Here is an 11784-nt window from a genome sequence, read left to right as displayed (position 1 = left end):
TTTCTAATCTTTTTAAAACTTAATTAAGTAAATCTTCCATCAAAATGATTGGATGATTAACATCTAAAATTATTCAAATTAATGAAAATTAATTTATGTAATATGAGAAGAATAAAGTACAAACAAAAACTAAAATTATAAAATTTTAAAGATTCTACAATTATCATCCTTTCATAAAATAAAAACTAAAGATTTTGAATTTTTAGGATGTTGAAATTACTTTCATAGAAATAAAATTGATGATTGAAATGATCTATGTCAACTCATTTCATAACTTATTTACTTATAAATTGAACATTTTCCATATTAAAGTTTATAATATAAAAAATAATCTTTTTGCACAACAATATAATTATAATCACATTATTTATTTATTACCATGTCAAAATGTTTTTAATAAATGTACTAGAGGGAATTTGAATTTGAAACCTTGGAATTACCAAACCATATGAGAGTAAACTTTTTAGTCACTAATATTGTATTTGGTTTCAAAGTAGGATTTTAAAATTAAATTTTGATTTTAAAAAATAATGGTATAAATGGGGTCCACCCTTTGACTTTGTATGAATTATTTTGTTTTGTTGTGAAAAAAAAATGTATAAATGAGACCCCCTTTTGACTTTGTATAAATTATTTTATTTTGTTGTGGGTAGAATTAAGTTAAAATAATATTTTAAAATTTTACTTTAAAACCAAACAATCCATAAACTATTACCTTTGGTGGTTCATTTAATTATTTTCAGACCAGTTACGGGGGGGGGGGGGGGGAAGACAGATTTAATTTCAAAAGAAGATGGCTTCCGGAATCTGGATGCCAAAGCCATGTCATTAATCCATGGCCAAAGTCAGAACTTTCATCTGCTGCCAACTTGTGCTTTCAATGATTTCTGAAATCTTACATTTAAAAACAAGTTTCATTGTCTGCATGGAAAGAGAAAAGACGCACCCAAAATGCAATTTTCTTTATTAGGGAACACTACCAAAAAGAAAGAGGAACTTATTAATGTAGCTTACGGACATAGTTTCTATCAAACTTTTTCAATGAATTATTCATGACCCATAGCATATATCCCACGACCGCTGTTCCCCCGCCCTGCCGTTGCTCCGACCGGCAGTCCACAGTCGAGCTAGATTTGCACCCCGAGGCCAATCCAAGTCTGGGTTCAATGTACGTAGTAATCAGGAAAAGGTGAAATTAGATGAAATTGGCTTTGGATTCCAGCTAAGAGATTAGACAAATGATTCTCATTCATTTATGGATTTTTTTTTTTTGGTAAGACATTTGATTGACTTAAGAGGCCACTGTTTTTGTCCCCACTAAAACAGCTGTTTTCCAAGAGGAAGAATCTATCCGTGCTCCCACAAGTTACGCGATTCTTTAGGAAATAATTCAACCAATTGCAATAACTAAATGTGTTCATTATTCGGATCTTCGGACCCACCAATCCAAATTTTCCAGCTAAACATCGATAGCAACCCCCCTCCTCACATTAGCTATCCTTATCAACTAAATTGTCCTTTGTTTGGTTGCCCACGATCCACTGTTACGTTTGAAAACGATCACTCTTCCTTAATTTCCGGCTGCCCAGGTACGATATTTCGTGCCTACAACACATTTAACATAACATCAAATGGTACACGCCAAGATAGGTTAAAAGAAGTTGGGGCACTGAAACAGACTGGACTGTGAAAGTCGAAAAATACGATACTGTGTTAAAAATAATTGTTTATTAGTTGAGAGGTCGACAATGTAGTCGAACGTGATATTCTTAAATTTTTGGGAGCATGAGAACCGAGCCTCGGGACTCGGAGGGGTCCAGCTTCTTGGCATTGTCTGTTGATGGGTCGGGGTGTGTAAGTGGTTGGGGCTTCTCAAAGTGTCCCAAAACGTTTGTTATGCGTGGCTTCCATTGAGTAGGGCCGAGCTCTGTCGGGGAACTGTATTCGCAATTTGCACATATCCATACCAAATGAAAGACATGGCTGATGTTAGGGGTGACAATTCGCATCGTGTCGTGTTTATACGTATAGTGTCTAAACGGATTCGTGTCATCGAAGTCATAACCCGTACACGACACGATTATTAAACAGGTTAGGTTTTGGAAATCCATACACGTCACGTTTATATCCGTGTCAACCCGTTTAGACTTGTTTATCGAAACGTGTCATAATAGGTACACTTATACACGACACGATTATAAACGTTATCCAGACACGTTAACACAACTTGTTTATCCGATCAACTCAGTAACCCAAATACATTAACACGACATGTTTATCCGATTAACTCGTTTTCCCAAACACGTTAACACGATATGTGTTGGATTGGGTGAAAGAAAGGAAAGGAAATTAGGTTAGGGATTTAGAAAGTTAGGATTACATAAGAATATTTTAGTAAATTCAAATACATAAATGAGTTAACGGATTACATGATTATAGTAACACGATTAAACATGTCTAAATAAACAGGTTTAATCGTGTATAATCGGATTATACGAGTTCAATCCGATAAGACACGCTTATTAACCGTGTTTAAACGAGTTGTACATGTTTAGATCGATTATAAAAAATGTTCAACCCAAATCCGTTTAACTCCGTATCGTGTTATCGTGTCGTGTGAAATATTGTCAGCACTAGCTGATGCATGTGATAATAATGTAACTAAAATGATAAGGGAAAAAGAGAAAATTACGAGGGGAAAAAGAAGAAGAAGACAGAAATAACATTTATTATTATTCACCGAAAATGAGCCAATTTGCTTATACACAAACACATAATGATAGACACTTCCAATACAAGAGCAATTGCTTACAGAGAACAACACTAAATTAGTCGGTCATTACACAACTAATCATGCTTTCTCACACCACGAGACGAGTCCTTTTACAGAATGGAGTCATGATGGAAGAATATTAACTTTTGATTGTCTAAAGAATAAGTTAAAGGAAACTATTTGGTCCATAAATTTGACTATAATTTCCAAGAATTGAAAATTAATAATATAAGAAAAGGAAAGGAGGAAGGATAAAGATGAAGAAATGTCATCTTTTCCCTAAGCCAAGCGATCTTTCTGCTGAAATCTCAAAGATCGCCAACTCCTTTGTATATACAAAAAATTAAGTGAAGGGGTCTCCTTGAAGAATTACTAGTAGTAGTTGGTCTTGCCCATCGAATCAACGTTGGTTAGGGCTGAGTCCTGGACCCACTATGACTTGACTTTCATTTGGGGATGGTTCGGTTCCGCTGAGCCTGCAACCAAATAGAATTCGGGATTTATTAGACTAGTGAGGTCTAAAGATAGAAATCGAGCTGATATCTGAATTTTTTATTTCAAGATTATTGGACAGGTTCATGTGTCTAATAGGGACAGAGGAAAGAAAAAAAAGAAGCACGGGAATCCCCTGAGCGGGCATGGAACCTAGAACCCTATGGTTCCAATGTGATTTAATTACCATGGAAGCTCAAGGGCTGATGGTTCTGGGCAATACCCATTTGGACCACACTCTGCAGGTCATCCTCCCACATTGCCGACATCTGAAACACATGGGCATGTAACTTTAGTTAGAACTATCTCAGGATTGCAGTACAAGTTTATCAAGGCATGTGCAGAGCAGGCTTTAAATCGCACTTACGAGTTCACTCGATGATTTCTTGATTACCTGAGACGAAGCCTCAGGGAACCCATCAATTGGGGGCAAATGGTTGCTGCGATTTCTATGGATCACAGCATTCAATGGGTTTTCTGGGTATTGAACCTCAGGCTCGGACATGGCCGATATCATGCCATGGGAAGGCTGGAAACCATAATGGAATGTAGGTGCAGAGGAAGAGTCCAAAGGGAAATCTGAATGCGCCAACAATCCCCTTGACTGAAATATCTGCAGATAAGGAGGAGCGAAATCAGCATAATGCTTGAATGAAATGGAACTATTCCATGGATGTGATTAAGAATCTCGTGTTGACTGACATCCTTGGACAGGAAAGCTTCCACGTTAAAATCCATCCTCGGATTCAAGGTTGCTAACTTCATTGACAGGAACTGCGAAAAAGGATAAAAATCAATCCAAGATTCACAAGAGAGAAAGAAATTAGGTTGAATCAGGCAGGCGGCAATTTTTCGATTATAAGGACCCAGTCCAAGAGAGGCGAAAGCGCTGCAGGACATATAAGTTGACTCACCTCGACCTGGCATTGCAAGGATTGGACATAGTTTATGATCTCATCTAGCATAACTGCCTTTCCAGTAACCTGCAATAAGATGAGTATTTCGGGCCAACCCGGCAAGTAAGAATGAAATTCTGCATCTTCTCTATCATTTTCTCAATTGGATTTCGTTCCTGCTAAATATTCCTTACCTTGTTACAACCCGGAACAAGGTCCTGAAGGACCTTCATCCTTTGGCTAATCTTCTCTCGCCTGACCTGCAAGAGTAGGAACAGAAGAGAAACAGAACACTCTGTTAAAAAGCATATTCGATTCAACTCAACACCGAGAAGAAAGACCAGAGATAAGTGAGCTGATCTGCCCCGATTGGGAATTCACAAATGTACGTACTCTTTCAGCTAGGCTGTGACTGTCCGTGGCTTGGCCTCTTCTTGCTCTGACATGGATATAGTCCTTTGGCGGCTCCGGCTGCTTCGATTTGCTGTCCTTACCCAGTTTCTGATTCTTATCCCCCTGGGAAACTTTATCAGCATTCTCATCGCACTCCTTGCCGCTTCCATTTTCAGCAGCCTCACCGGACTTGATTTTCTTCGGGCTTGGCTGGTTGTTTTCACCCGCAACCTGCGAGAAAATCCCCGGTCTCAACTTCCACAGCAATTCACGAATAAATCACACCATTTTTTGAGGCTTCAACTGTTGGAAACAGCATAATTCACCAGACAAATAAGAAGCTCGAATGGTACCTCGGAATCCTTAGGAGGAAGAGTCGAATCCTTCGGTTTTCCCCTTTGAGCTGATTTCCTCTTCCTGGCATTGGCATCATTCTGTGCTCTCATATTATTCATTTCTACTCCCGGTATCTGCTCTGACAGTGAGGAACCCTCCCGGGAATCCCCTGCATCTCCGAAACCGGAATTCCCATCCCGAGAAAGAACTTTTTCCTTCTTGGCGGTGACAGCTTGACGTTGACTCCCATTCAATTGCAATCCACCGGCAAAGTTCCTGACCCCGAAGCATGAAGACCTCGCAGCTCGCTCGGCAAATCCTGGGTCAGTGGAAAACGGCACGAAGCTCTGTTGAGAATGAGGGTGGAACTGGGTTCCCGGCATCCAGAAATTCCCCCTGATCTGATGATCCATCATAGACAGGCTGAGCTTCGGGGGCGAATTCAGGGGAGTTGTATAGGCAGAAGTGTTGGTGCTGTTATTGCTCGATCTATGCTCGAAGTAGGACTGCGGGGAAATCTCGCCCGAGTTGCATATGACTCCAAGCCGCCCGATCAGCTCCTTGATCATGCCGTGGTCGCCTTCTCCAGGCCCCATTGTGGAGGCCACAGGGGACGAGACGATCGAGCTCAGGGCGGATTCAAAGGGATCGGTCTGGTCCATCGAGATCGAATTCTCCCAGCTGGGGTTGAAGAAGCAGTTGTTAGGGAGTTGCCCGTTGGAATGGACGTCCATGCCAATTGGGTTGCTGCTGTTGCTTTCCATTGGAGCGGAGCGGAGAGCTCAATTCTTCCGTGGCGAATGGGATGATTGGGTTATGGCATGCAAGGGAAGCAGAGATCAGTGAAGAGTGAGCTGAAAGGGCAAAAGCAGAGAGCGAGAGGGGGGAAAGTGGGGAGGAAGCAACAAAGCATTATTATTATTATTATTATTATTATTATTTTTAATTTATTGTGAAATGTTTTGGAACCGTAATAGACGGCGGGCGGTGTCAATGCCGGAGGCATAATTTAAAAATGTCAATGTCGCTGTTCAATTATTTTCCAAAATAAAGAAAAAAGAAATCCTCCTGCTATATTACAACGTCTACAAAAAATTCTGTTACACGTCCAATTGGGATCATAATTTTGGAGAGACAAGGGCCTCAAGATAGCCTCCTCCACTCTCCACCGATGAGGTCATCGGCAACCTCAATGATCGCCTGCAATCTCATCGGGGTGTTGATGATACTCCACAATCCGTTGCCCCCTTCCCCCTCTTAAGTCTTAACCTTCTACCATTCTTGATCTTAAAAAAACAAAAAACAAAAAAAAAAAAAGAAATTTTCTTAAATGTTTTAGAATTTTTCTTAATTTCTTAATTATTTATTTATTTACATAATTGTTTTTGTTAAAAGAGGAAATGTATTAATAACTAGCCGATATTCGCCCTAAACAGGTGGTCAGTACATATAGATTTGATGTTAGACACACCAAAATTATCAGCACATAAGTATTACTATTATAGAACCTCATTGGGTGGATCATCAAAATACAGAATATCTAGGGTAGTATCAAATTCACTCCTATCCATGTGAGCGATGAAGTCCACAATCGATTTAAGCATCACAGTAGATATGCTTCGCCCGGAACCTCGCAATTCACAGTAGATATGCTTCATCTGGAGCCTCACCGATCCAAAATTAGCGGCATTACTAGATCACAAATTACCTTGGCATCCAGCTCAACCCCAAGGGCCTGGACGCCTAAATTTTGAGCCATAATCGACCCGTCTCTTAAAGTCCAGCAAATTAAACTGTTGGTAATGCCTAGAGATCGGCAAAATCCTCGTACCCATCCTTCTTGGTTATTTCGGGGGACACCACTTGTGCCCGCCCTTCCTGGGGCTCCTGTGGCTAAACCATCAGTATTCAGTCAAACACTTCGAGGGTGGTCCATTGAAAGAAAAATATTGGTTATTCACTTTTTGGATGTAAAAGGGAACTGAAGCATTAAAGTGAATAATGATAACATTCCAGAAAGTTTTAAACAATAAAAGATTTAGGATGAAAGTTAGAATACCAGAAAGATAATTGGAGACTAACGAAGACTTATTTCAAGTGAAAGGAAAAAAAAAAAACTCCCCTGCTATATTACCACATCTACAAAAATTTATGTTATATGTCCAACCTGGTTTCATAATTTTGGCGGGGCAGGGGCCTCAACGTAGCTTCCTCTACCCTCCACCAATGAGGTCATCGGCGACCTCAGCGGCCATTGCCCCATCCCTCCCCCCTAACCTTCTCCCAGTCTCGATCTTCCTTATTAAAAAAATCTGAATTTTCTTAAATTTTTTTAAAAAAATTTAATTAATTATTTATCTAAAGAATTTTTGTTTTGGGGTAAAAGAGGAATTGTATTAACATCTAGCCAATATTTGCCCCCAACAAGCGGTTAGTACAAATAGTTATGGTGTTAGACACACCAACAGTATCAGCAAACAAGAATTCCAGAACCCCATTAGGTGGATCATCAAAATATAGAATATCTAGTGTACTATGAAGTTAACTTAGTCCAGTCCTTCGCAGGTGGTCCATTTAAAGAAAAAATTTGATTATTACCTCTTTGGATGTAACAAGTGAACTGAAACCCTGAAATGAATAATGATAACATTGTGAAGGTTTCAAACAAAAAAAGATTCAAGACGAAAGTAAGAAAAAAAAGAAAGATAATTGAAGACTAACCAAGACTTATTTCAAGTGAATTAGCTCTAAGAAATATTAAATTACAAGAAACGATGAAATATTAAATTAGAAGAAAATACATACGTGCGAAAAACAAAATCTACGAATTAATACATACTACAATATAGAAATGATTTCTTTCTCAAATGGCCTGAGCATGAGCCCTTACTCATCCTCGAAGTCTGTTGCTTCTCTTCCTCTTTATTCAAGTCAAGGGTGTCCAAATGATGAGAGGCACATTCAAAACCAATGCCGCTTTCATTCAAGAATGAAAACGCATCTGACTGCTATTTTCTAAAATAAAAAAATCAACATACTTGTACAATGCAATATTGACACATCTATACAATTGCAAAGATGCTATTTCACATCTGTACCCATATAAATGCTTGGAAATTTAACTTACTCAGTCACATCTATGAGAATGAATATGCAAGGTAATGGCATATCCATTCCAAGAGTGAACATTAGATATCTCCAATACTTTCTGCCATTTTTTTTTTCTGATCGTGCAATGCCTCTTCCTTTCATAAAGGGACCATGACAGAGAAAGAAGAGAGAGAGAAGAGAAGAGAAACTTAACCTTCAATGCCTAAATCAGCCTATGTGAGCATTCTTGGTGCTATTGAAGTTAAAGGGGTTGGAGTAATCGTCATAGTCGTCACTAGAATGGCTTCCACCGGGCTTCGAAGTGCCTCCTTCGCCGGTACGGCAACCTTGCTAGCATCCATTTTCTTCAACTGTTGGCCGCAGTAATGGCACCATTAGAAACTCAGTCACTCTCTTCTTCCGCAAAGAAAAACACGAGCACTATCATCAAAAATCAGTCGACAAACTCCTATTAAAGGTTGTCATACAGAGAGAAACTGCCGAGAACCAAAACGCAAAACAACGCGGAGATCAATCTATCTTAGCACCAACACCAGCGAAAATACTGGTAAAAAAATGATAACTTTTTCTCTATGATTTTTATTTTCTTTTCTAGGAAACAGAGGAACATATAGGTTGCGTTTGGCACATTGCTAGACAAGATTACTAGTAATCCAGATTACCTCCATTATAGATTACCACCAATTAAATTACTGGTAATATCGTATGCAAGTGTTTGCTGTATGGCCATCACATTGCCGGCAATCTTGTTTTCCTTGTTTGGTACATGGTGGTCGTCCAGAAATTGCAAATTAAGTTTCCATAATACCCATCTATATTATAATAAAAGATAATTTTTTTAAAAAGGCAAAATTGGAACCCTTGACGGCGGCATGAACATGCTACTATTGTTGCCACCCAGGAAGCTGCTATGGATTGAATTCCACATAGCTCCAATCAAAGCATATAGGCTTTTAAGGCTTCAAAATGGAATGGGAACGATAGGAGAAATCACTATATCTCTACCATCTAAATCAAAATCTATAAAATGTTCAAAGATAGATCGGAAGGGTGGTAGAGTGCACCATTTCGGAAGGCAGGTGCTCGGGAAGGACAAGGCTGTTGACTATCGAAGGAATTTATCCACTGCAGTCTGGCGTTGGTGGGTTTTAACGCTAGGTCTAGTGGCAACCGGGCGGCATGACAAGGGCGAGCATGGTGGCTATCTCTTTAGACAAAGTGGTTGGACGGGAATAGGCGAAAGCAGAGGGGTGGTCACTCCCAGCAACAAAGAGGGAAGGCGACATTCTTGGAATGAACGGGGGTGTCTATTGAAAAAGGGTTGAACAGGCGAAAGAGTCTGTTGAGTGGGAAAAAGGGGGTCATTCTTACATAGAGAGAACTAAGTATAAGGGTATTTATGGAATTTCACATAAAAAGGGCATTTTTGTAAAGGAAATGTGGAGAAACAGTATTATGACTTTTGTGCTTTTATATATTGTAATGTAAATTTAATAATTTATGCTCTAAAAAGTAAAAACTGAAAATTTTCCTCCTATGTGCCATTTACTCCATGTACGATAATCTTCTTCCCTTTTTTATCTACGTGACTCTCTTCAAGTCTCTCTTCACTAACCAATCTTCTCATCTCAGAGCTCATGACAAGTCGCCGAAGTCATCCTCTCTAGTGATGAATACATCAAAGCCCAACGAGGCATTAATTAATTTTTCAATGTCGCGATTGAATCCAACATTTAAAAAAATGGGTTAATTACACTCATCTCCCTCGAAATTTAAAGAAATAACACATAATCTCATTTGTTTGAAAAGTAGCACTTAATCCCATTTGACTTCTTTAAGTAACTAATATCTTTTTTGAAAAATACAAATTTAGGCCATAACTTTTGAATCTTCTTCTTAAGACCATGCTTTTACTATTTTACCCAATAAGGCCACCATGTTACATGAAAAGTTTGTGTGAATTCTTTCTTCCTAACAGGATTTAAACTCGAAAATCTGAAAAGAGGACTAATTATCTTATCATCTAAATTATCGCATACTGGTATCGTTTTATTATTTTAAAACTTTTTTATGCTTATTGATTACAGTCTCAACATAAAAATAAAATCTTTTCAGATTAACACATGATAATGTAAAAATAAGCGTATTAAATTTAAATAAAATTAAATATTTGGCAATATTTTACATTTTATAATATTAAACGAATATTCCTTAGTGTTGATTATGTAAACTATAATCCTATAAAAGAACTTCCGACTGTCAGATGACAGTATGATGCCAATTGGGATTTCATAATTGGTACCAAAAATAAAGGGAAACTCAAACAAATTCCAGGTTCATCCTGCGGAGGGATTTCTACGCGTGATCGGTCCCTTTATATATATATATATATACTGTGTGTATATATATATATATATGTATACACTATATATTCTGAGTTCATTTAGTTTTCCGAAAATCCTATAATTATTAAATATTCGTATTTCACATCCCAGAAATTGTCATGGCTCTTCAAATGAAGCTTTTATCGATAGATATACAGTCCAACGTGAATATTTTCAGTGAACCATGGGCCGAAGCCAAGTAAAATTAAGCATTGCAAAGAGGACGTGAATAAATCATTCAATCAATTATTATATAAAAGCTGAGAATCAGGATGTGAGCCATTTAATCTATATTATAAAACTTTTAACTCACATCAATTTTCAAGTGTAGAACCTAATAAATCTAGAAAGATTCATGTCTATTGATTTTTAACTTAAATGAATTTTAAATAATAGTCTATATTATTTATATTTAGAAATATAACTAAAGTTTTTCTTGAAAAAATAAATTTCGTTCCATAACTTAATAGTATTTGTCGAAATAAGAAAATTTTCTAGATTGCAGTTTGCATCAAATTTAGCATACCCTTAAAAAATTACCTCAAAAACACAACTTTTAATTTTTGTATAAATCTGGCACATATATTTCCCTCAAATTGACGGTTTTGCTAGCGTGGAACACCTATTTGGCAGACGAAGCGGACATGGACAATGCATGCATGGCGAGAATTAGAAAGGCGTACCACAGTTGGCATGAAAATTAAAGAATGTGTCAAATTTGACATTAAAATAAAAGGACGTGCCAAATTTGACGTTGGCGAAAGATTGTGCATAAAATGCCATTTAATTATGTGTCAAATATGGCACATCATTTAAGGTAAATAGCACTCTGCAGCACAAGCTTGGGCCAATGTGTCAAATTTGGCACATTCTCTGTTTTTGTGTCAATTTTGGCACATATTTTAATTTTCATGCTAAATCTGGCACGACTTTCTAATTTGCACTACGTGTAGTCCGTTCATGTGGACTCCGTTAGCCAAGTAGGTGCGCCACGTTAGCAAAATCGCTAATTTTGTACGGAAATATAATAAAGTTCCAGATTCGATATGAAAAATGAAAGATTATGCTTTTCTAGAAAAATTTTAAATGTTTTTCTAAATTTCACACAAAATGTAAAGGTTGGGCTATCTAATGTATTTTGTCCATCTAGATTTAAAGTACTAAATGTCCTGCAAACAGAACACACGGGAATTCATATGTCTAATGCCAAACCACGATGTCAATGATTAAGCACACATCCACATGCACTATGTACTCTTCTTCATTTGACCGCAAGTTTATTCTTCAAAACTGACACGCGTATATCCTCGATTGGCTCCTCGGCACGAATCCTTACGCTAATACTTTTTCCTTTCATTTTTCTGTTTCTTCAGAAACATCTTACCCTTACCTTACAATT

The 11784-nt window shown here is 37.8% G+C and overlaps 1 protein-coding gene across 3 annotated transcripts; it reads right to left on the bottom strand.

The window, feature by feature from the left end:
- Window positions 1–2710: 2710 nt before the first annotated feature.
- Window positions 2711–9297, bottom strand: LOC116214611 (transcription factor bHLH62-like). 3 transcript variants are annotated; one of them, XM_031549996.1, is made up of 11 exons: window positions 9066–9297; window positions 8195–8421; window positions 7489–7518; window positions 4908–5678; window positions 4555–4785; window positions 4356–4421; window positions 4180–4248; window positions 3968–4039; window positions 3633–3878; window positions 3453–3534; window positions 2711–3249 (listed from the first exon to the last, which is right to left on the bottom strand). In XM_031549996.1, the coding sequence occupies exons 4-11, from the start codon at window positions 5652–5654 to the stop codon at window positions 3206–3208; spliced, it is 1557 nt and encodes a 518-aa protein (XP_031405856.1). In that variant the 5' UTR covers window positions 5655–5678; window positions 7489–7518; window positions 8195–8421; window positions 9066–9297; the 3' UTR covers window positions 2711–3205. The 3 variants fall into 3 exon arrangements, with proteins under 3 accessions (XP_031405856.1, XP_031405857.1, XP_031405855.1); XM_031549997.1 differs by lacking the exons at window positions 7489–7518; window positions 8195–8421; window positions 9066–9297 and having other exon boundaries at window positions 3660–3878; window positions 4908–6154; XM_031549995.1 differs by lacking the exons at window positions 7489–7518; window positions 8195–8421; window positions 9066–9297 and having other exon boundaries at window positions 4908–6150.
- Window positions 9298–11784: the final 2487 nt, after the last annotated feature.

The sequence above is a fragment of the Punica granatum genome, chromosome 7 (genome assembly GCF_007655135.1).
Source record: "Punica granatum isolate Tunisia-2019 chromosome 7, ASM765513v2, whole genome shotgun sequence".
NCBI classification, from domain to species: domain Eukaryota; kingdom Viridiplantae; phylum Streptophyta; class Magnoliopsida; order Myrtales; family Lythraceae; genus Punica; species Punica granatum.
This window is presented reverse-complemented; position numbering and strand designations above follow the sequence as displayed.

Bases quoted from the DNA above. Each gene is read 5' to 3' on its own strand.
- LOC116214611 (XM_031549996.1), bottom strand. From the start codon at position 5,654: ATGGAAAGCAACAGCAGCAACCCAATTGGCATGGACGTCCATTCCAAC. The intron at 4,249-4,355 runs GTAAGGAATATT...ATCTTATTGCAG, and splicing joins TTGTTCCGGGTTGTAACAAG to GTTACTGGAAAGGCAGTTAT. The intron at 3,250-3,452 runs GTAATTAAATCA...ATTTGGTTGCAG, and splicing joins TCAGCCCTTGAGCTTCCATG to GCTCAGCGGAACCGAACCAT.